The sequence below is a fragment of the Equus caballus genome, chromosome 15, assembly GCF_041296265.1.
Source record: "Equus caballus isolate H_3958 breed thoroughbred chromosome 15, TB-T2T, whole genome shotgun sequence".
Taxonomy (NCBI): domain Eukaryota; kingdom Metazoa; phylum Chordata; class Mammalia; order Perissodactyla; family Equidae; genus Equus; species Equus caballus.
Genome location: NC_091698.1, coordinates 30,437,230 through 30,462,888, shown reverse-complemented (window position 1 = coordinate 30,462,888; position 25,659 = coordinate 30,437,230). Strand labels below are relative to the sequence as shown.

The following is a 25,659-nucleotide window of genomic DNA, read 5'->3' as shown; positions in this document are numbered from 1 at the left end:
TTCTCTAGAAAGACAGACGAGGAGACTGGAAAAATAAACAGGGTACTTACAGACTGCGATGAGTGCAATGAAGGAAGTCCACAAGAATATGTGATTGTGAGTCAATAAAGGGGAGTCAATACTGGGGTATCTTAACTAAAATCGTTAAGAGTGACCAGGGAAGGCCTCTTTGAAAAAGTGATATTTGAGTTGTGTCATGGGACGAAGGGCAGATGGAAGAACATTATAGGCAGACAGAAGAGAGAGTGCAAAGGTCCTGAGGCAGGAAGGAGGGCAACGTGTCTGAAGAAAAGAAAGATAATCAGTGTGACTGTGCTTAATAAGCAGGGAGGAGAGAGTGGGCTGGGGTTCAGCGAGAGAACTGGGCAGGGACCAGAGCATACAGGGCCTAGGGGCAGGGACAAGAAGGACTCTGAATGACAGTCTAAGACAATGGGAAGTCACAGAAGGGTTTCCAGCAGGTGGATGATGTGTGATCTGCCACTGAGGTGGGTGGATTAGAGTGGGGACAAGGCTGGAGGCAAAGGGATCAGTTAGGAAGCTACAGCAGCAGTGTTGGCAAGAGCTGGCAGCAACACGGACCAGGGCAGTGCAGCAGAGACGGAGAAAAGACAGACTCCAGATACACTGAAGAAGCAGAACTGACAGAACTGCTGACACATTCAATGTGGAAAAGGAGAAGGAGGAAGGATGGGCAAATGGTGACATCATTTACTAAGATGGGGAATTCTGGGGCAGAACAAGTCTGGGGGGAAAATCAAGAATTTCATTTTAAGACGCCTACATACCCAGTAAGTGGCAATGCCAAGAAGGCAGCTGGATACAGGAGCCTGAAGCTCAGGAGAGAGGTCTGGTGGAGACACAAAGTTCGAGGTCATCATCGCACAGATGGTACTGAAGCCAGGGGCTGAGAGGAACTCTCCCAGGAAGGAGTGTCTCAGAGGGAACAGAAGTGGGCCCAGGACTGAGCGCTAGGACGCCCCAAATTCAGAACTCCCGCAGGGGCAGAGGAGGAGCAGCGAGGTGGGAAGAAAGCCAGGAAGACAGTGTCTCCAGAAGTTCATCACTGTGATCTCAGTGCCTGGAACGGCCTCTGGCACAGAGCAGTCCCTCACAGAACATTTGCTGAATGCACGAAGAAAGGAAGGATTAGGGCAGATATTGCTGAAAGATGCAATGAGAGGCGCCAAAGAAGAGCCCGTTGGTTTTAGCAGCACGGGCAACATCCATGGCATTGACTCTAAGAGCACTCAGCAGTGATGGGAATGAAGCTGGACACTCCCGTTCAGATGGAAACCAAGATGAACGCTGACTGTCAATGCAGCCACAATCCCACAATGACTCAATCTTCCCACAACAGCCCCGTGACCAATGCATTTTCCTTGCTGTCAAATCTCACGGAGGCCTTCACATCAGTGGTCCCTGAAGTGCAGGACCTGCCAGGCCAGCAAGGCCACAGCTGCAACGGGAGATGTGAGCGGGCCTCCCACTGCCTGGGCTCGGGGATTCTGGCCACTTCAGCCTAACCACAGACACCTTCAGGGCACTCACCCACTTCCCAGCCCTGGCCTGTGAACGTTCACCCCTCAGATTCCTACCTGCCTTCCCAGCCACCCGGCCCCTAACCTCAGCTGCCACAGCTGTGTTTTCATCCTCCTCCACTGCTCGTTGCTGGTACACAGCAGTGGTCACCAAATTTTGATCCCTTCCCCTCTTAGAGAGAACATGACCAATGAACCACACAGCTCGGACTTACCAGGAACAGTCAGAACGGAGGGGGATTTTTCAGGCCCTTCGTTAACACGGCTGCTGTTCTGAATCCAGAATATGGTGACAGGCTCAGGCGGGCCCACGGCCTGACAGGTGAGGTTGAAGGCTGTGTTTCTGGTGACATTCATGCTCTCAGGCTGCCTGGTAAAGTGAGGAAGTCCTGCAGAAAGAGAGTTAAGTGAAAGAATGTTTCAGATCCACAAGGAAAGGCAGAGCACGGGGAACAGAAATTGCACTGGAACTTGGCAACACATTTCTTTCCCTACCACCCCAGGTCTGAAACGGCCAGCCTCCATCTCCCGAAATTTGGGTAAGAAGGGACAGAGGCTCATTCCTACGTGTCTAGCTCTAGCCGGCTTTCTAGGATACTTTCCCGTAGGGGTTGTAATGGTGATTCAGAACTGGTTCTACCAGAAGGGAGGCCTGGCAATTCTGAAATCAGGAGTGGCTCACACTCCTGGGGCAGGTTGGCAGGTTTTCAGTATTCCTTACCAAAATAAACACAGAGTAAAAACCAAGCCATGTAATAGGTCTGCGCGTTTTGGAGGACAATCTATTGTGTGTGAGTTTCAGATGAGTGATCACAAATGTTCAAATCTGTACACTCGTACAGGGCTGAACGCTTTTTAAAGCACATTCTCATGGAAACAGTGTAGCCACAGTAACAATCCTAAGATCTCCTACTGGAATTCCAGAATCAGGGTCATAAGGAAGGGGACTTTAGGAGCATCTCAGAGAAAGCCAGTTGGTACTTATTTGGGGCATGTGCCAAAAATTTAAGCTAACTGTCCTCAGGCTTTTAAATTGTGTTCTTTTGGGATTAGGAACTCACAGATCTGGTCCCAGCAGGAATGATGTGGGACAGGTAAAATGGGACACTTTTTTTTTCCTATACCAAAGTTCGAAAACTCCATTTGGACCTAATGTGTTCCTCTGGGCATTTTTTTTGGATTCTGACAAGTAAAATGTCCTTTAAATATTTTTCCCAGATTAGCAGCAAATGTAGGGACCACCATGCCCCTTCTGGCTGATGCTGACACAACCCTGAGGCGCTGGCTGTCCAGCTTGGGATGGGCCTAGAACAAAGCTCTGAAAGAGATTCCTCCGAGGGAGGAACCATGCACCGTCCTGTAGTATTTGGGGGGATCAGGTTCAGGTTTGCAAAAGAATGGGTCACAGAGGAGCCTTTTAGTGGGAGATGCTTCTGGTTGAACGTCCCTAAAAAGCTAACGACCTGGTCTAAAGACCCAGATGAGAGGGTCAGGAGAAAGCAGAAAAGAAGTGGGTCTGATGGCTCTGCTGATAGGGGCACCTCAGAAACGCAGGAGGCCTGGAGGGCAGCCCCAGGCTGGTGGGGAGCAACCACGTGGGGTGGTAATAAAGGGGCTTCCTCCTTGAAGCCGTTCTTCACAGACCCTGCCACTGCAGAACCAGGCATGCCAACCCTGAGACCCAGGACCTGGGCTCACCTGGCCTGGCTCACCTGGGCATCAGCTCACACTCCCCCCTAGCGTTCAAATTCCTCGAGGGCAAAGCCTGCCTTCCCCTTGACTGATGTCTCCCTTCTCAGCCCCCACCAAGCCCATCTCACATCACGTCATGGAACTGCACTGAACCACGCGCCCGACAAATCCCAGGGCCTAAAAGGAGTCCCAGCCCGAGCCTCGACTCACTCAGGAAAACCACTCACCCTCCCTGATTTCACACACGCAAGACGGGAAAAGATGCTGACCAATAAGCAAGTAGCCACTTGCCCAGGTGAGTGGTATCTGGTGCCAGCACTGAAACCTGGATCATAGAATGCATTTTGCTTCCTAAAATGAAAGATTTCAGCTTTTTTTAAACGTAAATAACCTGAAGAGAAGGAAGTTCATAATCCTTTTTGTATCTCAGCCCTAGTGCCCAGGATAGAGCTCAAACTTTAAGAATTGAATTCAATTCATTATTACCTAAAGTCTAAAAAGAAGATCGCCTTGTCAAATTTCAGTGCTCGTGGATCTGCAAGGTTTGCATACAGAATTATAAACGGGCATGCCAAACTCTAGAGGATTATCCATAAAGCACATAATACAGGATCTAAAACAAACAGCCCCGGGGCAACTGGACACTGTGCAGGCCCTGGACTTACCTTGCACCTCGACGTAGATGGGGTCAGACACAATCTCTTCATTGTTTATTTTCATCTTACAGATATACGACCCATTGTCTGAACGCTGCACACTGGATATGCTTCAGAGAAAGACACATAAAGAGATTTACAGTGACTACCCTTTGAGTTTCTACTATAGGAACAGAACGTTCTTTAATGTCCTTGTCACATGCTGTGACGGTTAATCTTATGCATCAACGTGGCTAGGTCATGGTACCCAGGTATTTGGTCAAACATTACCCTAGATGTTTCTGTGAAGGTATTTTTCAGATGTGAATAACATTTAATTCAGCAGACTCTGAGCAAAGCAGATTACCCTCCATAATAGGGGTGCGCCTCATACAGTCATTTGAAGGCCTTATGGGCAAAGGCTGAGGTCCTCCAAGGAAGAGGGAATTCTGCCTCCAAACTGCCTTGGGATCCAAGACCGCAATATGAACTCTTGTCTCCAGCTGACACCCTGAAGATTTCAGATTTGCCAGCACTCACAATTACATTAGCCAATTTCTTAAAATAAATTTCTCTTACTCTCTCTTTATACACACACACACTCCATTGGTTTCGCTTCTCTAAAGAACCCTGACTAAGGCATACGCCGTCACTTGTCCTGACTTCTATGGTAGATTCTCCAGCAGGGTTCTCAATATCCAGGTACTGCCCCATCAAGGCATTTTGCAAATTTGTAGGGTTGCTTTGGATAGTCACAATAACTAGGGGACACCACGGCTTTTAGGGGCCAGAGGCAACTGTTCCATATCCCAAGTGACCTTCTGAGACTTGAATTCAATTCCACTTTACATACAAACAAAGTATTTTGCCTGGTTTTCATATCCACCTCATTTCCCGGGACCGTAACAATGGAGGGCCACGATCCCTTCATCCTGTTTGGGACTTTGCGGTGACTCGGTCATCACTTGGAAAATGAATCACTGACAGCCCTGTTCCCTCTGCAGCTGCCACGTGCATGGGGCCATGCCAGGTTCCCCTGCGTACTTTATTCTCTCTCCCGGTGTGGTCATGCCCAGCATTTACAAGTTCACATTCACATTATTTTATTACAAATCATCTTTCTTTTGTTTTTCTTATATTACAGTTTGAACACTGCATGTTAAAAAACATCTGAGATAAACCCAGGGCCTTGGCTGTAAGAGGCTGTGAATCCTGCTTTTCACCTTTCCGACCTCTTTACAAACAGAAAGTTATGCAACAAATGTGCAACCTGCACTTTGCAATGCTCACAGATGCTCTTCAACAGAGAATGCCTTTATTGGCCCAAAGGCACTGATTTTTTCTGTGCTCATCAGACACAGCGAAGAGGACCATGACCAGAGGAAAAAGAAGAAGAAAAACATGGAGGGGTGACCTTCCTTCCCAGCAGCCGGCTCCCCTGATACAACTTATTTATACCAAAGCAAAATAAAACCCATCCCTCAACCTGTAAAGGTCTGAGATGCAAGGTTTAAGAGACCAGGAAGCTAGCAAGGTCAGAGGGGCTACATCCTGGCCCGAGGGCAGCTGCCAGCGGTTGGCGCGGTTGGCGCGCTGCAGTTAGCATCGAGAGCCAGCACACGGCAGTGAGAGCTCCCAGCCCTCGAGGAGCCACAGTTCCCTTCGGTTGAACACACAGTTTTCGGACCAAACACTGAACATTTTAAATACAACTTGCCCCCAGCTATACCATTTTGCAGATGCCTGTTAGCCTATGATAAACAGAGTAACTAAAATACATGCCAAGATTGGTGTCAATCAGAACTAGGGGGACCAGCGCTGCTTGGGTTAATATCACCTCCTTATTATGCCCAGGACTCAGCAGTGTGACTGTCACCTGCATTTGCTGATGTGCCAATCTGAGCAGTGCCCCACTGACTTGGAAGACTCCGACTCCCCCTCTCCCCTCATTCCTGCGTAGGAGTGATATAACTCTGGAATGCACCTGGGGAATGAATGTTGGGCTTGGGGAGGACACAGGGGTCAAGGAAAGGCCGGATCTCTCCATGCTTTAGGGCAGGAGGCAAATGTCACAATGTCTACAGGTCACTAGGAGAAGACAGAAAGAGACCTCACAGGACAAATATCTCCAAACAAGAGGCTAGCTCACCTTTCCCTGACAATCTCCCTGAATGTCAGGGTGACAGGAAGCAGCTGAAGAAACGGGGAGAGAAGCATGTATCTAGAATGGTGCCCTGCCTGTCGTAGGTCAGGACTAGCGGCTGAACGGTGCACCCTGGCTTTCAGCAGCTCCCGAATATTCTGTACAGCTGACCAGTCTAACCTTCTTTGCAGTTCTAAGGAAAATCCAGGTCACAGCTACTGAAGAGGGGGTCCTTTCCACATATTGCACAAGTTCAACATAGAAGAGGCGTCATTTTCTTGAAGCAAGGCCCAGGGGCTCGACAGAGTGGGTGATGAGATCTGACAGGCTGAGGACACCTGTACTTTGAAGACCGGGCTCTGGCTCAGGGCCTGGGACCCCACAGTTGCAACAGATTTGTCACATGCCTTAGGAAGACAGGGACCAGCGAGAAAGTGAAAGCCAGAGAGGGATGCAGGCACAGCCCCAGAAAGGGAGCCAAGGGGGCTGCACCCAGCCCAGAATGCAAAGCGCACCTGTGCAGAGGCCCCAGGGAACCCGAGAGACCACCAGGCACAAATCACAGTTTAGCAGCACATTTTGTGGCTGCAGAAATCAGACTACACAAACAAGTCCAGGAGTACCTTAAGCCAACCAGCAGGGAAAATTCAGGCCAGGAGAAGGAAAAGAGAACACAAAAGAAAAATGATCAAAACTTTAACTTTAATCATTCAAGTCAGGAAGAGTTTAACAATTGTTGGGTGAGAAGGACTATGTGACTACATTAATTAGTAAGTCCAGATCCATCGTACCTATAGTACAGGAAAGGTTTTTCACAAATAATTCTACTTGTTGCTTTCTACACATCCAAGTAAAGGCTCTCATGTGAAGGCAGCGTGGGGTGGGGTGGGGCTGGAGACGAGAGGAGTAGTTGTCCCCGCCCAGCAGGAAAGGCTCTGAGCTCAGAGCTGCAATCTAGGTTCCAACAACTGAGTTAGAGGAGTTCCAGAAAGAACACCGAAAGGGGAGGGGCGGCATAATTCAAGAAAAGGCCCCCAAACTGGAGATGTGGATCTTTCCCACACGGCCTCCTAGGTGGGCAGCACAGTGGGAGAGAAAAGTCCCACCAAGGGGCTTCTCTGGGGATGTCACAACTCCAAGATAACGTGAGGATCCCAAAAGCTTCCAGGTCATTAACGAGTGACTCAGGACAGCACCACAGTTCTCAAGAACAAATCCGGGAGTGAAAAGGAAATAGAATAACGACTTCAAAATGACAACAGAAATTATTTTCCTTTCAAATTCTGTATCCGGCCAAACAACCTCCAGGTGAGGGTAGGAAAAAAATGGCATTTTCAGACATGCAAGTCTCAGGAAGCCATGGGACGGTGGGCTCTATGCCAAAGGGAGCGGGTGAAGGCCAAGAAGAGGGGGGCCTGGGCTCCAGGAAGCAGGAGCTAGAAATCAGGAGGAGTGAGGGTACCCACAATGAGGGCAAAGATGGCTCCGCTGGACCCCAGACCTGGAGGGCCGCCTGCCCGGACGGCAGCAGGAGAGGGCTCCAGGACTGGCCTCTCCAAGGAAAAAACCTGTCCTGACCACTCTGTCATTTTGAGAGGAGGTGCATATTTTCCAATAGAGTTTAGGGAAGAATGAGTGATTGATCCTTAGAAAATTAAGCAAACTGACAAGCAAGAAAACTAGTAAATTCAAGAAAATAAAAAAGCTATAAAGAAGTAAAATGTAATTACAGGCCAGTACATGATTCAGCTGAAAACAGTACTTACGTAGCTGAAAAAAATGTGAACCCTGGGTATTGATTTAATCACAACTGTGAGTAATAACACACCATACTGGGGCCTGCACACACACACACACACACACACACACATACACACACATAACTCACATGGATTGAATATCATCTCTGGAAAGATACTCAAGAAATGGGTAACCTCAGCTTCCCACTGGGAAAGAGCTGGGGGTTGAAGTGGGAGAGAGAATTTTACATGTATGCACTGCTTTAAAAAAAAAAAAAAGTATAAAAATCCTATCAGATTTTGGCCAAATACAAACATCTGAACCAGGGAGGACCAAAGAAACCATACAGACTCAGCCATGGTGTCTAGACAGGAACCACCTGGACAAAGCCACAGGGCCAGCAGCTGCAAAAGCCGGTCACCACAGGGCAGCCATGGCTGGGTTAGCCCCGGGACCTCCCGCAGGGACACACAGCCTCTCCCGACCCTCAGACCTGTCACCACTATGCTGGCCTGCTCAGAAATCGCTTATAAGTAATAAAAAAGCTCTAGGGTCTTCTTAAAAGAAATGCAAAAGAGGACCAATATTGGATGATTCCACCTACACGAGGTGCCTAGAATAGTCAGAATCAGAGAAAGAAAGGAGAACAGCGGTTGCCCAAGGCTCGGGAAGGAGGGCTGGGGGGTCAGTGTTTGATGGGGACAGAGTTTCAGTTTCAGAAGATGACAGAGTTCTGCGGATGGATGGTGCAATGGTTGCACAATAATGTGAATGTATTAATGCCACTGAATTGCGCAGTCGAAAAGGGTTAAAATGGCAAATTTTATGTTATATATATTTTACCTCAAAAAAATTAAAAATGAAAAAAATTTTTGGAAAGAAATACTACGATATTTAATAATAATAAGTGTCCTATTTTCCCGTCACAGTTCAAATGGTGCTGAGAGGATCCAGGGATAACCCGAGCACAGACACCTTGGATAAACTCTGAGCTGAAGGGAAGTCTTCTGGATATGAAGCAGGTCAGAGCGTCAGGGATCTGCGGCTAATAATTTTTCCGGCTGATAGTCTGGCTTCAGAAATTATGTTCTTAACTTTCTACATGTTTTGCGGATTTTGATATGTAATTCCACTTCTGGGTCACCAAAGGCAGCAGCATAAAGAACAACTGGCAAGAGGCATCCGCAGGCCCACAGAGGGCAGGCCGTGGGCTAGGGGCTTAGCACACAGCCCCACAGGGGCCCCGCTAACACGAGCATCTCACACGGATGGGGCGGGGGTGTGCTGCAAACGGCACAGGGTTTTAGCGGACCCAAACTACCCACTTAACATGTTTACAAAGAAAATTTATTGAGAAAGTAAAATCCTGCCCGCTTTAGCTACTGGGAACTGTGCCAGAATTTAAAGTGCATTGGGAAACCCTAGACTACACAGAAAACAAACACCAAATACTTTCCCTTTGCCACAAATCCCCCAATAACTAAACCTGCAGGGCCCGCCAGCCTACAGGAGCATCAGCATTTGTTTTTGCTTGAGAGTTGGTCTCCCCAGTCTTCTGGTTTGATGACTAGTGCCTTCCTGGAATGTTCTCCCTGACGAGAGAGCATTTCCACCTAAGCTAGAGAGCTCTTTACGCCCTACCCCAGACCTTAGAGCTAATTATATCCCACAAATTACTCCCTCTTTTAGAGGCTCCAGGGAAAGGTCTTGGCCAAGGAACGTCCCAGGGCCCTGACAAACGGACGCACTACAGTTTCAAGCTGATAGCAGTCAAGCTTGATATCACACAAGATGGGATGCTGGTTGCAGTGCCAAGGGGGAAGCCCAGCCGGCTGACTTAAGTCACGCAAAGGAGGTCCCGTAAATGTTCTCGAGTGACGCAGCCTGAGTCCCATACCATCCACGACTAGGCCGGGTGGCATGGGGTGGGCAAGTTGGGGTGGTGGCATGGATTTTCACTATTAACCCCCAGGCCATCAGTTAGGAATATCCCAACCCACTAGCAGATACTGAGTGCTTTCTGCACCTATTAATGAAAGACAACTCTTGGCTCTAACAACAACAACAGATAGCCAGTGAAGTAGGGAAAAAATGTGTATTAGCACAGAATGAACCCAGCTCAAGAGGGCATCTGGACTCCAAGTATCATATCAGTTACTCCTTCCCTTATATATGCCCCCAACCTTGGCATTTTGAAAATATTTAACGTTTACCCATTATAATTTCATTTGCATTCTTCCATATTTGCTTCTGTTTTATAACAGCAAATTACAGTAGCATATAGCAGCCATTAAAATATTTTGAAGACTTTTAATAATGTAGGGAAATATTCATAATATAATGTTAAGAGAATGAAACAAGACATCTATTCATCTATGTAATAAAGTACTAATCTATTTCAAGACTATTAAATTTACATATGCTTGGAAAAGTTTTCCAAGCATGGTGTTGTGGGCCATGCTTTCCTTCTTTGTATTTGTTTGGTATTTTCCAAGTATTTAACAAAATACATATTTTACTATTAAAATAATTAAAAAACACACACATACAGGAGCTAAGACCAAGTAGTTTCAAATACCTTTCAGGGACATTCTCATGCATGATGCCAAATCTCCTGTAACCTTTGCAGAGTATGTGGGATTCATACTTAAATGCCCATTAGCTCCTCCTACCATTTCCACCCCTATCCTAACCGCCAGTTTCAATAAGCTGAGGTTTGACCTCTTTTTTTCTTTTTGAGGAAGATTAGCCCTGAGCTAACATCTGCTGCCAATCCTCCTCTTTTTGCTGAGGAAGACTGGCCCTGAGCTCACATCTGTGCCCATCTTCTTCTACTTTATACGTAGAAGCCTACCACAGCATGGCTTGCCAAGCAGTGCCATGTCCACACCCGGGATCTGAACCAGTGAACCCCAGGCTGCCAAAGCGGAACGTGTACACTTAACCGCTGCACCACCAGGTCAGCCCCAATAAGCTGAGGTTTGACTGCAAGATGTGGTTGCTCCTGAGCAGCACAAGGGTCCTTCCCTGGGTCCTGAGGTCACATCCTCTCCCCTACTTCAATACTTCAAGGCCAAATCCAAACTTGGAGGGAAACCCTCCCTAACCATATGAGCACTGCCTTAGCACTTCCGCACTTGACCCTTGACTCTCCCTTCCCCTCCATTCTGTTCACCAGCACAAACAGGAAGACAGGGACCAGGTCTGCTCCCCTCGTCTCAATGCCCAGCCGTTCCTTCAGTTAGTTCTTCATCCCACAATTAACGAATTGCCTGCAAACATCTTCCCCAGCGAGGCTGGCTGTTTTTAAACCAGGGGGCCGTTGCCTAAGTTGTAATTTGGAAAAAATCTCTACTCCTGTGTCTAAAATGATGTTACTAGCGAATGTTAAAGCTTTCTCTGGTGTAAATTACTTTATCACATCCTTTTCTTCCTTTGGAAGAGAGAGAGCAATATGACAGCATGAGGCCACTGTGGGAAAGAGGGGGTCAGAAGCAACGGAAGGAATAACAGAGAAGGTTCTGCTGCATTAGATAGGCACGCCTCCCAAACTACACCTTCTACTAGGACAGGTCCTGTTTTAGGATCAAAGACCAGATGCTTCACTAACCCTTGTTTTTAGAAGGAGGAATTGGGGAATTTAAGTGTAGGGTAGGCAGGAGGCAAGAGTTCGCATGTTATGGAAGAGAAAGGTGCAAGCAACATCCAGCTGAGAAAGTTAAATACAGCTTCCATAACCCCGTCAGTCTCCAGCAACTCACAAGTGCTTCATATTTAAAGGATGAGTGCAGGGACTAACTGTGGAGTCCTCAGTCTGGAGACCTCATCATTTTCAAAATTCATGTCAGAATTTCGACATGTTCTAATAACATCTTTCACAAAAACGGTCCCATGACCCAACTCAAAATACCATGTGTTTCTCTCTATAGTTCCTTTAACCCCTGCCAATATACAGATAGCCATATTTTGTGTTCTCTTCCCTTCATATTATTTCATCTGCAGGTTCCCTTGAATAAACATGGTCTGTACATGTACTGTTGATGGCAACTCCAACAAACCTGCAGGCTAATGAATTCCTCATAAAACTGCATACATTGAAAGCCTAGAACTAGTTTTTAACCTTTCACTGTTCATGGGAACCAGAGTGGATTTCCTTAGGGCACAGGAGATGTGAGAAGACGGAACACGGCAGGTGTGCAAGTCGGGTTCCCTGTTTAAGGATGACTAGCTCACTATCTAGTGACCCTGGGAAAGTCCCCCTATGCATAGGGACCTCAGGGTCCTCATATAAAATATACCACGTTTCAGATCTCCAACATCCTTCTCTCTTGCCAATAAATTATGCAAATATTTATAATCTTGATTAAGTCACTATAATGTACTTCACAGACGCACTCTATAGCTACTGTACCACCTGAATACGACTTTAATAAAGTCGAAGGGCATTATAATGGTGTCCTTGATGTTGCACCAAATGCTACTCAATTCAGCTGAGTGTCCATCATTTGTAAGAATTCTGATCACTCAATTTGCCTTAAGGCTTATTAGTTTGAAGGTCAAATAAGATTTTTCTCCTTTAGAACGTGTTTATGTATAATAAACTGAATACATACATAAGTCTAAATTTTTCACTAAAGTTCTCAAAATATCATTCAGGTCACCTTCTGAACTTTAAGGGCAAAAGTTCAAAACAAGATACTGTCTAATCTAAGTTTAAAAACTCTCCAATTTAAGTCCTGTGAACATCTCATGGCCCCTTAGAGCACACTCGGAGCTGGTAGTCATGTGGTCCAAACCCATCTCTCCGGCAAGAAGGCCAGAGAAGATGCAGCAGCTCACCCGTAGTCTCCCCGCTGGCCAGGGGCAGGACTCCTGCTTAGCAGCCCCAGCCCAGAGAGCCAGCAGGCCTGTGTGCCCCTCCTAAATGATGCCTGATGAGACCAATGGGCTAGGTTTCTGTTTCTTTAAGCCTTTAAACTGCTCCTTATTCATTATTAAATGGTGATTTTACTTCTCCCATCAGAAGTTGTGCCCCTTAATGGTAAAATGTCTGCAATTTGTAGTTGATTCAGAGAAAAATATAGTCAAAGCTCCTGAATGGTCTCAGCCACTGGCTGAGAAAGGCAGTCTGAGACCCAGCCAGAGTTTAGTCAATCAATAAAAAACATGGAGGTTATTGTGTTCTCTGCCTTGACTCTGACCAAGCCTATAACCTGGGATAATATGGGGAAAAAACGGCACATCTTATGGAAGTGTTGACACTAAACTCTAACTGGAATCGTTAGGTCTGTGGTAACTCTGAGGCGGTTTTCTGAAAAGGAAACATAAAATGATTCACCAAAAGACAGGACACTGTCTGGGACTGCCCCGCGGATCAGGTCAGAGAAAGTGAAAACAGACCAGATCAAAGAGGGCCCCTCGCCAGGGCGGAGGCATCCCGGACAAAAGGCCCTCGCCTCAACTCTGCGTGCCTCTGACCTCATTCTGATCTTCTAATGACTACAGGTCCACCTAACTCTACAACTATACATGCAAGGAGGTCCTGACATTTAAACAAACGAACAAAGAAAAAACACAAAAACCCTCCTGGCTGAGAGGAAGGAGTAGCGAATAAGAAAGGGTGGTGAGAAGAGAAGCAGCTGGCCAGTCTCCAGCATTCTGAAATATGCTGACTCAGTCCTGGGAACAATGTATTCCAGACATACGTCCTGGCTTGGCTTATCTGTGTCACTCCCCTAACTCATGTGGCTTGCCCCTGCCAACACCAAGTGGAATACCGACCCACGTGGCTGAAGTTTGTCTAGTTTCCCCAAACTTTACAGACTCTCCACCTTTTTCCCACCCCAGTGCACATGATCTGCACGTCAGTACCATGATCTGCAGCCGCAGCAGGGGTGTTGGGGAGAGGCGGAAGGGAGCGGGGACCGGGCATGTGAAAGGGATGAGAGGGTTGCATTGCTTTAAAAGCTCCACACCCATCAGGTGATTTAGATGTCTCCTCATACCTGGCAAGAAACACCGTTCCCACTCACTGGGAAAGCTCTGGAGTCAAGCAGGACTTGACATGACTTGTAGGTCAGCTGGGAAGTGGTCCTCCAGAACCAGAACATCTGATAACCAACATTCCAGAGGGAGCAAGAGCCATTTAAAAGAGGTCAACAATACAGACCGTCAGCTATTAATCTATACTCTAAATGGACCAGTGGGGTTGCTCACACAGAAGACAAAAGGATGTTTTTTATTGACAAGGTCTTTTACTTTTGAGCAACAGCATAACAGCATTAAAAAAGAAAGGAAGAAAGAGCACACGTACCTGAAGGAAGCGATTATTGTTGTAACTTCATCATCTGTATAAAACTGAGTAATTGCATGATGTGCCCCAACCAATTCCTTCCCGTCTTTCCACCAAGAAATAACGTCGGTGTCCTGGTACACATTAGGTATACTGATTGAACAATTAAACTTGACGTCCTTATGTTCGGAAAGTATTATGTGGCCCACCGTGTGATTAAATGCAAGAGGCGGGAGGAGCTTTGACCTGGCAGAGGTCACCCTGGGAAGGGCTGCATTTCTTGTATGCAGTCTTCTGGGCTGGGTTGGCGAAAACATCAAGGCAGGCTGGTACCCACTGGTGTGAGGAAAGGAGGCTGGTGTGTGGTCCGCTGGCAGGCTTCCCGGGGCAGGTCCTGGGAGTGGCACGTTGGGCGTGGTTGCCTCCCTCACCTCAGCAACAGCTGGAAAACAGAACATTCGATTTTTAGCCTTTTAAATAACGGAGCTTTCCCAGAAGGTACCCAACTTATTAGGCCACAAAGAGAGAGAAATGGGGTATCCTCAGTGTCCTCAGAAAATTCGAGCAGGATTTATTTAACACACACGTCTGGACATATATTCTCACTTACAAATTCATTCGTTTACTTACCGCCTTCTAAATAAAGCTTAAGATACATAATTCACCCATCAAAAAATATTTTCTTTTTTATTGAGATATAATTGACATATAACATATTAGTCTCAGGTATATGACATAATGATTCGATATTTGTTATATATCACGAAATGATCACCACAATAAGTCTACTTAACATCCATCACCACATACAGTTACAAATTTGCTTTTCCTGTGATGAGAACTTGTAAGATGTACTCTCTCAGCAACTTTCAAATATACAAACAGTATCATTAACTACAGTCACCATGCTGCACATTACATGTCCAGGATTGATTTTATAGCTGGAAGCTTGTACCTTTTGACGACCTTCACCCATTTTTAAAAAGTGTGACTCATTCCAAGTCCTTCATACCCAACTCAGCACCATGGCAGGAAGGTGATGGCACCTGAGATCACTTGTCTCACTGTCTGCTCAGTCCTCGACTATGTCGCACATTTGGCCAACAGTCTTGCAAAGGCTGCTACTCGTCACAAAGAGACAAGTTTACAATTCTTGTGCCTCAACAGGACCCATCCCTAGGCATGGGGGAAAAAAATCAACATGCACTTATGTCACCAGCTAGAATGACTTGGGGCTTCCAGCAAGATGCTTGCCTGCTGGAATGGACCTGGAAATTTTTGATTTCATCTGGCCCACAAGTACTTCTAAGATAGAAACAAATATTTAAAAAAATAATAAATATATGTAAATAGAAATAAACATAAAATAAAATTAAAGGGGCCGGCCCCATGGCCGAGTAGTTAAGTTCACATGCTCCGCTTTGGTGGCCCAGGGTTTTGCTGGCTTGGATCCTGGGTGCAGACATGGCACTGCTCATCAGGCCATGTTGAGGCGGTGTCCCACATGCCACAACTAGAAGGACCCACAACTAAAATATACAACTATGTACTGGGGGGATTTGGGGAGAAAAAGCAGGGGAAAAAAAAAGAGAAGATTGGCAACAGTTGTTAGCTCAGGTGCCAATCTTCAACAAAAAAAATTAAAAACAAAAATAAAAACTCACTTCTAGTTTTTTTAATGGCATTTTGGGACCATACATTCTATACTGGTTGTTATTTATTCAAACATATTGACCGCATGTGGGTGAGACAGGCAGGCAGGAGAAACACAAGCCTGGCATTTTGTGGGTTAGTGACTGGGGCACACAGAGGCGCCCCATCCCCACTCGAGGGCTGTGCCTCCTGCCACACTCAGGTGTCACACTCTCCTGGGCCCCTGAGTGTGTGTGTGCAGGGAGTAGTGTGGTCTCTTTTTAGGGTCGTGCGAGATTTAGCAAATAAGAACACAGCATGCTGAGTTAAACTTGCATTTCAGATAAACAATAAGTCATTTTTAGTCTAAGTATCCAGCTAAGTACTTATTTGGCTAATGGAGGGACAAGCAGGAGATGTGAGGGCAGAAGGGAGGACCTGGGAATTTATTCCTCTGGGTCCCTCCCTGCCAAGTCACCCTGGACTGCACAGCTCCCTCAACTAAAGTCACGGCCCCTGTTGGGGAGTGCTTTCCCTACAACTCTTGGTCCTGTGCCAGGGCCACTCTCACGGCTGCTGCCAGGCTGGAGGACAAGAGATTCCACTCTAAGAAACCAGGGACGGCTCACTGCTTGTCCTCAGCCTGAGGTCTCAGTGGGTGCGAGAGGGCAGGGGCCCTCTGCATGCCCTGGGGGCGGATGAGGTGGGTCAGCTGCGTGATGGCCTTGAGCCCAGTCATCCACACAGATGAGTATGCCGCCATGGGAGCGATCATTTACTCCAGGGACTGGAGGTCAGGGTGACTCCACAGAGAGGGGCCCCTGCCAAGCCAAGCAAACCCTATGCACAAGTGTGTGCCTGTGCTCCAAGCAGGAGGTGGCGAAGCTCAGTGCCTGGGTCCCATCCAGCTCCCCCGTCTTCCTCTGATCTGGGGACACTTTCTGGCTGTTTGTCTGGCTGTTTGTCTTACCCCTGCAGACTCTCCTCCAGAATACCCTTTTTCTACAGGCTTCGAAGCACTTACACTTCACCTGGACCTCAGATGAGCAAACTTCTCTGGAGTCCTTCCCCATCACTGAGTTCCTCGGGAGTCAGGGCTTTTGTTCAAATAACTATTTTTTTTTTCTTTAGATATATGTCCTTTTCACAGAAGGCGAAAAGTGGAGTGAGAAAAGCAAATAATATTGTCTTTGGTTTGTTTAACTCACTTAAAAATATTTAACCTTTTTAATTATAAAGGTAACACAAGTCTGTTGTGAAAAATTCAAGTATTTATAGAAAGATAGAAGGTATAAAATGGAAACCTGTTTTGTAACCCCAACCCTGCAAGATTACAGTTTGGGGTATAGCCCTCAGTTTTCTATGAGACAAGCTGCTAACTGAACAAACTAATGGCAAGGCCACCCACTCAGATGACATCACAGAAGTCGGGGAGCAGCCAAACCCACATTGCAATCACTATGGATGATTTAAAAGACAGATAATTTCCACAATTTGATTTGCCAGAAGTTGGTAGAATCATTTAATTGCCAACAAATATTTATACAGTACCTCCTGGGTCTAAGATTTGCTGCGACAGTCTAATGGGATAAAGAAAGCCACCTGTCCCAGGAGAGGAGCAGCAGAGGGTCCCAGGAGTTAAAGGGGAGATGGGACACAGCTAACTGCCGGTGGGGGGGAGGCTGTCCCGATAGTGTCAGGGAGGCCTCCCTGATTGCCTCCCCACACACCCCTAGACAGTTAGGCTGAATGTGGAGAGAACTGAATCCCAGCTGAGGCAGTAGAAATTCTGATACTGGCTCTGATACCAGATTCCCCACATTAAACACAGCATATATTGGGGTTAAAACCAAAGCACTCATTCCCTGCTTACTCCCTGGCTTCTCGGCTCCAAAATACACTATTCTCCACGGAGACAGACACAGCCAACGACAACCACCTGGATTCGTTATCTCCTCCTCCTCCCCACCAAGGAGCTACAGGCTGGTGGGAAAGCTCTGAGCAGCGAGGTCACGGGCTCCCTCCTCTCTGCAAGTAGTCTCAAGGCCAAACACAGGCTGGTGGAAAAGCTCTGATCAGCAAGGCTATATGCTCCCCCTCCCCTACCTAAAACCCCAAATAAAAACCCTTCCTTTTAGCTTTTCGAGGAGTTTGGGATTTCAGCATTGGCTGCCCTTTTTCCTTGCTCAGCACTGTGCAATAATAAAATTCCTACTTTCTTTCACTACACCTATTGTCAGAGACTGGCTTGCTGTGCAACGGGTGAGAGAACTCACTTCAGGTTCGATATCAACTCCTGGAAGGTTTCTGAGCAGAGGAAGGAGAAGATCAGAGCTGCACTTGACCAGACACTGACAGCTGGCTGAGCGAGAGGAAGAGGAACAGGAAGAAGGCCAGGAAGTAGGAAACCCGCCAGGAAGAAATTGAAGACCTAACTACGGGAGTGGCCAGGCAGTCGGAAGGATGCAGAGACAGAAGAGCGGCTGAGGCAACAGCATTCTCAGTATCGCCATCATTTCACAAAAGAAAGGTCAGTCTGACACCAAATATTTAGGAAGGATGAAATCTCAGAACACAGGACAGTTCTCAGGAGCGGTCAGCTGGCAGCTTTATACTGACTGCTGCCTGAAGACTGCAGGCTCTCAGGCTGCTTCGGGTTCAGTTTCCTCACAGGGAAAACAGGACCATAATGGTGCCTGTTGGGTTGCCATTAGGAATAAAGGAGTCATTATGATGTCTGGCTCATAGTAAGCACTCAACAATGTTAGCTATTATTACTTTGATTATTTTCCCTTTTTATTGTGAATCAGTAAAAACCTGCCATGGTCTCAACTTGAGAACTCCTGATTTACATGGTTGGTACTGACAGTGTAATGACCACACATACTTGGTGAGGTTGCTGAGGTACGCACTACACAACTTGTGGGGAGCGGGTGTGGCCATTCACATAGCTGTCTGCGTAAATGGTGTTCTAGAGTTGTCGCCAGCCATATGCGAGGGCTCTGAATGATCATGGATAATGTGAAAAAGGCAAAATGAAAACCATTCCAAGGTTTTGGACTTAAGGGTCACGGCAATGATGAGTTAGAAATGACTATTTAAGCTGCTAACTTTTCGCTGTTTTGATGACTTCAATTGTATAACTTCAGTCTCCTTGTTTTTCCTCACAGAAGTGGAATACTTTAAAATTATTTTGTGGGGAGTGACGGTAGGAGGATGAGGGCAGACTAAAGATTTAAAAACTTTTGATTTTCATTAACATGTTCATGTTAACTCAGCTTCAAGATGACAAAAGCACATGTGGCGGGCCTGTGTGATGATCACCATTTTGGAGACAATGTTTAGTCAGTGTGAGAGATGTATTAAAAAACCCACAATTGGAGACTTAACTAGAATCTGGTCCTTTCCACACAGCACACACGGAAAAGTGGGCTGACTCTGGCTGTAATTTACAAGAAATCTTCACCTTGCCCCTCCTACCTTCTTTTAAGGTCGTGTCTTCCTGTGGACTGGATAGCAGCTAAAGTGGGAATTTAACCTTACAAGTAAATGCAGCTAAGCAACCTTGAATAAATGGCCTCCTGCTCAGGTCCAAGAGTAACTGCCCAGGTGTTCCATCTGCCAACTCCAGGGAGCCGCACTCATCCAGTCCTGGAGCTGCTGATGGAGTGACCCTGCCGTGTGCCATGTGTTTCCAATCACCACCAGCCCTTAACTAGATTCCAGTGCCAGCTTCTTAAAGACAGGGATTGTGTCTCCACCCCCTTCTTCCAGTGGCTGGCACAGGGACAACGCCCTGGGTCATGGGTAGCAAATGTTTATTCACCCAAGAAACAAACGGGTTAGGTATACTGTCCCTTGTCCCGCATGGGTTTGCCTTGTTTTTCTGAACAAATTTGTCTATAGCTTCCTAGAAGGCTGGAGGCACTCTCTGAACCCAGCATGATGCATGGCATGGAGCTGATACGCAGTGAGCATCTGTGGAATAAATGGGTGTGATATGGGCAGGGTTCTGAAGGGTGAGAGGTGGTCCAGGCAGGGACACTGCTGTAGGGGGGAGTGGGACAGCTGTCATGCCTCTGAAGCAGCACATCTTCCACCAACCACACAGAGCCGCAGCGATCAGACATTTAGGCACCTTAGTCTTTTAGACTCAAAATTGGCCAGCTGGAGGATGCTAGCAAAGAGGCTATTTTCTGTGTGATCAGCTAGCGCATCCCACCCTTACATCCATGAATATTTGCTGAGTGCTTGCTGAGCATGCCTGACGGCAGACGGGTTGGCCAGCAGCTCTGCAGTTAGAGAGCCAAGCCCCCTGCTGCCCAAGACAGGACCTCAGGAAAGCTCTTTAACCTCTCTGCTCTCCTGCAAGGATAGAGTACCTCAGTGGGAGGAGATGATCAGAATTACTGGTCCACCAGTGTACTCCACAGATATTGGCTGAGGTTGTTGCTGTCTTGCACGTGAACCTGGGCCTGCTGGCCCCCTGAAGGAGGAATTTCTGGGCTTTGTGGGAATGAGTGCTGAGATCAATCAGGGAGGTCCATCTCAGACAGTACATAGCGCCACTAGAGCAACGTAAATGCCAGCCTTGAATGAGAGAGAAAACACACTTCTGGCTTGTGATGGCCAGCGGGCTCTGGGCTCTCTGGAACTTCTCTATGGCTGGCCTCTACAATCCTTTCCCAGCATGAGCTCCTTTAAAGTTCATTGAAGCCTCAGGATCACAGCCCAATGAGATACAGGAAGCAGCAGCTGCAGAAATTTCAAGTCCCAGGATAGCGGGAGGCCCCCCAGGGTGTGGAAGGGGGCTGGAGAGCAGGCTGGCGAGCCCTGTTTTGTTCAACCCTGCCCTTGGGTGTTGCGTACCATCAGCTTGTTTTACAATCCCGGGTATCTGGGGATGAGGAGGAGAGTGCCTTGGCCGCGGTGGTGGAAGGGGTCCTCGCAATCCTCTGAGGGGCCAGCCACCGGGACCCACTTCCCCTGCTCTTTCCACTCTTTCTCAAACAAAACAACGGACAGAGGCATCAGCCGAGCTCTCTCAAGTTCAACCTCAAAATCAAGAGGCCCAGAGGAGACTACAATAGAGTGAGGACTTCTCCTCGAACTCCTATGGGTTGTTGGCTTCCCACCCGAGGAGCAGATGTGGGGCAGGGGCAGCAGCCAGGCCAGGGGAGCAGGGACCAACCTGGCAGGGAGGATGCGCTTTGCTCAGGCGCTAAGGCTTCCTCTCCCGCCTTGATGCCGGCGGCGTGGCTTTGCTATCAAGCAGCCAGCGCGGTTGGGAGGAGAAAGGCCCCTTTCTGGGGCGGGTTTGCGGTTTACAGGAAGGCTTTTTGTATCCAGACTCCTATTTATGCCCTTATGCCCACGCCCCTGTCCCCCTCCGCTGCCGCGCCCTGAGTCCCCACCCAGGAGAAAGGGCGTATCGGGATTGGTGCCCCCCACCCCTGCCCCACTCCAGACGATGTTTGAATCACGCCCCTGAGTGGCTTCTCTGTCACCTAGGGTAAGACTCCGCCCCCTACGGCTGCTGGCTGAGGCCGAACACAATACAAACTTTCTATTTAACATTGTTTCACTTGAAGCAAACGTGATTGATAAAGACGTGATTGATAAGGATAAAATGCGAGTGATAAAGAGTAGCAATAATACTAAAGAGAGAAAATTTTTTAAACCTTCAACCAGAAATAACCAGACCTGATTGTTCCCAAACTGTAAGCGGTAAAATAAACATTAACTTCGCTGGAATAAATGCCCTCCACCACTTGGAGAAAAATGGGGGGAAAAAAAGGCCATTCGTGGGATGAAAGTGATTTCCTGGCCCTCCCATTGCGCCAAGTGGAGCAAAGTCCCGCAGGCGGACCCGGGGGAGCTGACCCCGAGAGAACCGGCCCTGGCAGGGGCTTTACTGGAAAGGAAGAGGAGTAAACAATCTGGCTGCTGTGCTTGGAGGGTCACAGCTGCGGTGTGACAGTGGAAAGGCGGGGGAGCCAGTGAAAACCCACTGAGATGCCTGCACAGAGTTGGCGGGTTGTGCCAGTGGCTCAAATTTTCCACATGGGCCCCAGCGGGCATAGGGTTGCCAGATAAAAAACAGGAGGCTCCAGTTACACTCGAATTTCAGATAAATAAAAAATATGCGGGACATACTTAGTCAAATAAATATAACTTAATATCACTTAGCTGAAACCAGCTGGAGCCAGAGTACCAAGGAGTTCACTGTCGCCCTCCCACAGGCGGGCCTCCTGGGCGGAGAGCAGGGGGAAGATGAGTCTGCAGGGGCAAACAGGGATCCAGCCCACAGAGCAAGCTCTTCAGCCTCTGAGCCCTCACCTGGAGGGAGTGAAGGGGCTTGGACCTCTGAGCAAAAATGATGATAATCAGGGTGACCTCCGGCCACTTCCCCTGGTCCCCATACATTCTTTTGGGCTCAGGAGAAAAAAAGAAAAAGAGTAGAGCCCCACGCGTGTCTCCCCTTGGCCTCATGCACACACTTCAGAAGTAGGGAGTCCCTCATGATCCCCTTCAGCCTGCATCCCACTTTTTGACTTGGGTATTTGACTTTTTCTTGGTACAAATGTTTTGCAAAAGAAGCTTCCCAAAAAGACCGCAACCCTCAAGTCCTTTGTAAGCGGGCACCCATGCGACCAGAAAAGAGAGTTCCAGAATCGGACTGTGACTCTTTACCATCATCTTCCAACTCTCCACCATGTTCTCAAACCTAGCAAAACATTGGAATCTCCAGGGAAGTTTTTAAAGCTCTGATGCCCGGCTTTCCCCCAGAGCTCGAGTTTACTGGCCCCGGGTGCAGCTTTGGCATTGGAATGTTTAAAAATTTCTTCTAATGATTATAATGGGCAGTCAGGGTCAGACCCTCTATTCTAGGGAATGGATCTGGTGGCCAAAATCACCTGGGGCAGAGGGGGAGGGGGGCTCCTGAGGGTCCAGCCCAGGAATCCCCACACAGAAGGCCCAGGTTGGAATGCATGTAGCTTGGGGGCATGGTAAGAACAAGAACTCTGGAGTCAGAGGGGCAAGGGGGTAGCCCCAGCTCAGCCACTCAGAGGCCAGATGACCTTGTGCAAGCCACTTGTCCATCTGAGACTCAGTCTCTCATCTGTAAAGTAAGACAGATAACACCCACTTCTCTCAGAGACAAGAGCAGAATACTGCACATAAGATGCTGTGCACACTGCTTGACATGCGCAGACATGCAATAAATGGCAGTTATTTTCATAACATGAAACATCTGATCTGTCTTGTTTAAAAGGTGCAACTAGTCATGCCTGGACTACCAGTGCTGAACATATGGAACCAATTATGCTGGCTTAGACCATTCACCTCCTGCAGTGAAATATATATGTTTACTTAACCAAGGGGTTTCCTTCTCTTTCCCCTTTGGCAACATACCAAGTGTCACAGAAAGACTCTGAGGGAACATTTTCTGGCCAGATTTCACGAAGCAGCTTCCCCCCTCACCACCCCCCATCCCCACCCCGCACCCCCCCCCCCCCCCCCCGTGCCCAGGGTTGTTTATCCCCAAGAACCAGATGTGACTTTCACAAGACCCAGAAGAGACCCTCAGACTCCAAGTTTAACTCCTCCATCACGCTGCCCCTAACACATGCCCTCTAGCCACCAACATCTGAAATCCTATTGATAAAAAGGTATTCTTTTAAGGAGAAAAATGTTTTCCTTTAAAATGTGACTATCTGGAAGACCAAGCATTTTAGCAAGAATAGTTTGTCAGTCTTTCCTAAGTGACAGAGGGCAAAGAATTTCCTCCAAAAACAGAGTAGATGTACTTTTTTCTCTATTCCTCCCACCACATACACCAAAAAAACCACTGGACATCATATAGAAAACAAACCCTGAAAAGTGGACAGAAGGCAGACTAAGGACCTCAGGACCCAAGAACAAGATGGTGATGAATTCTTTGGGTTTTCCTTTTGCCCCACATGTCCCAATTTGGAAATGCTAATAGGCAGAGACAGCAACAACAAAAAAGCCTGTTCTCTCTCTTCTCTCTCAGTCAAAAGACCAAGAAAGGGGCAGCCCAGCAAGACAGAAGACTTTTAGACATTAAACGCTCTCCTCCAGTCAAACAATCCAGAAGAAACTATGGCTCCATCCCCACTCATGCCAGCAAAGGTCAAGGGGGGAGCCTAGACTTCCACCATTATCAGGCTGCAAAGAGGTGACACAACTATTCCACTGGGGTGATATCAGATAGGGCCAACTAGAGAGCTGGGATTTCACCTCCACTGGCAGGCGTTAGTAAAAGACCATGTGGGGAGCCTGGACTTCCACTCCCTCCTGGCATTAATGAGGCATCCCTCCTCGTCCCCACTGGGGTGGTATCAGAGGAGGCCTAGTGGAGAGTCAGGACTTTCACTACTGCCCAGGGAGTCCCGCTTTCCCCCTGCCCTGGTGCAGTGGAGATCAGGCAAGGAACAGTCTGGAATGTAATAAGGCCTTCTTACCCCTCCCAGCCAAGGAGGTATCAGTGGAGGCCTGGTGGGTAGCCAGAACTCCCACCCCACGTCCAACCAGCAGTAATAAGGACCCTCCCACACTCAGATGTCAATGCAGGCTGAGTAGGGAAGCTAGAATTCTACCCCCACCAGGCAGTCAAGAGGGAGCACGCCCTCCTCCCCTGCCAGAGCAGTTCAAAGGAAACCAGGTGGAACAAAAAACTTAAATAAGAGCCAGACTGTCATCATATAATACCGACAATGTCTAGGTTTCAATAAAAACTTTGACTTCAAATTGAATGAAATACCAACACGACAGAGAATTATCCAAAAAAGCTATTAAAGAAAGAACCATAAAAATACTTCAATGAGCCATTACAAACATGAATCACATAAAACAACAGAAAGTTTCAGCAAAGAAATACAAAGTCTCAGTAAAGAAATAGGAGATATAAAAAGAACCAAATGAAAGTTTTTTAACTGAAAAATACAATAACCAAAATAAAAATTCAGTGGATGAGAGGCCAGCCTCACGGCTGAGTGGTTAAGTTTGCACTCTCCACTTCAGCAGCCCGGGGTTCGCTGGTTTGGATCCTGGGCACGGACCTACTTGCAGCTCGTCAGGCCATGCTGTGGCAGCATCCCACAGAGAACTAGAATGACTTACAACTAGGATATACAGCTATGTACTGGGGCTTTGGGGAGAAAAAAAAAAAAAGAGGAAGATTGGCAACAGATGTTAGCTCAGGGCCAATCTTCCTTACCAAAAAAAGTATTAAAAAAAAAGAAGAGAATCATAATTTTTAAAAAAATTCAATGGATGGGCTCAACAGAAGAATGGAGGGGCAGAGCAAAGAATCAGTGAACTGGAAGACAGAACAACAGAAAATTATCCAATCTGAACAACAGAGAGAAGAGACTGAAAAACACATGAACAGAGTCTCTGAAACTTGTAAGACTATTAGTAAAGATCTAACATTTGTATCATCAGAGTCCTGGAAGGAGAGGAGACAGAGGGCAAGGCTAAAAAAGTACTTGAAGAAATATTGACTGAAAACTTCCCAAATCTGACAAAAGATATAAACCTACAGAATCAAACATCTGAGTGAACCCAAAATAGGACAAACTCAAAAAATATCCACACCAAGATACATCACAGTCAAAATTTTGGAAACTAAGGACAAAGAAAACAGTTTGAAAACCCTGAGAGAAAGATGACACCTTACCTATGGGGAAAAACAATTCAAATCACAGTGAATTTCTCATCACAAACCATGGAGGACAGAAGGAAGTGCGCCAACATTTCTTAAGTGCTGAAAGAAAAGAAATAACTCAGAATTTTTCAGGAATGAAGGAGAAATCAAAATATTCTCAGGTGAAGGAAAACTAAGAGAGTCTGTCATCAGCAGACCTACCCTAAAAGAACAGCAAAAAGGAAATTCTCTAAACAGAAAGGAAACAATAAAATAAGGAAATTTGAATCATCAGGAGGGAAAAAAAATGT

At 47.1% G+C, this 25,659-nt stretch overlaps 1 protein-coding gene across 6 annotated transcripts in view; it reads right to left on the bottom strand.

Annotated features, from left to right (window-relative positions):
• The window catches only part of MERTK (MER proto-oncogene, tyrosine kinase), a 124,555-nt gene that overhangs the window by 62,441 nt on the left and 36,455 nt on the right, over window positions 1–25,659 (bottom strand). For all 6 annotated transcript variants that reach the window (XR_011425931.1, XM_023618730.2, XM_070235136.1 and 3 more), the window contains 3 exons: window positions 14,065–14,485; window positions 3,899–3,999; window positions 1,757–1,930 (listed from right to left, as the gene is read on the bottom strand). Coding sequence is in view for 5 of the 6 variants with exons in the window: in XM_023618730.2 (XP_023474498.2) it covers window positions 1,757–1,930; window positions 3,899–3,999; window positions 14,065–14,485 (696 nt within the window). In the remaining variant the exon portion in view is untranslated. The remainder of the gene's footprint in view (window positions 1–1,756; window positions 1,931–3,898; window positions 4,000–14,064; window positions 14,486–25,659) is intronic.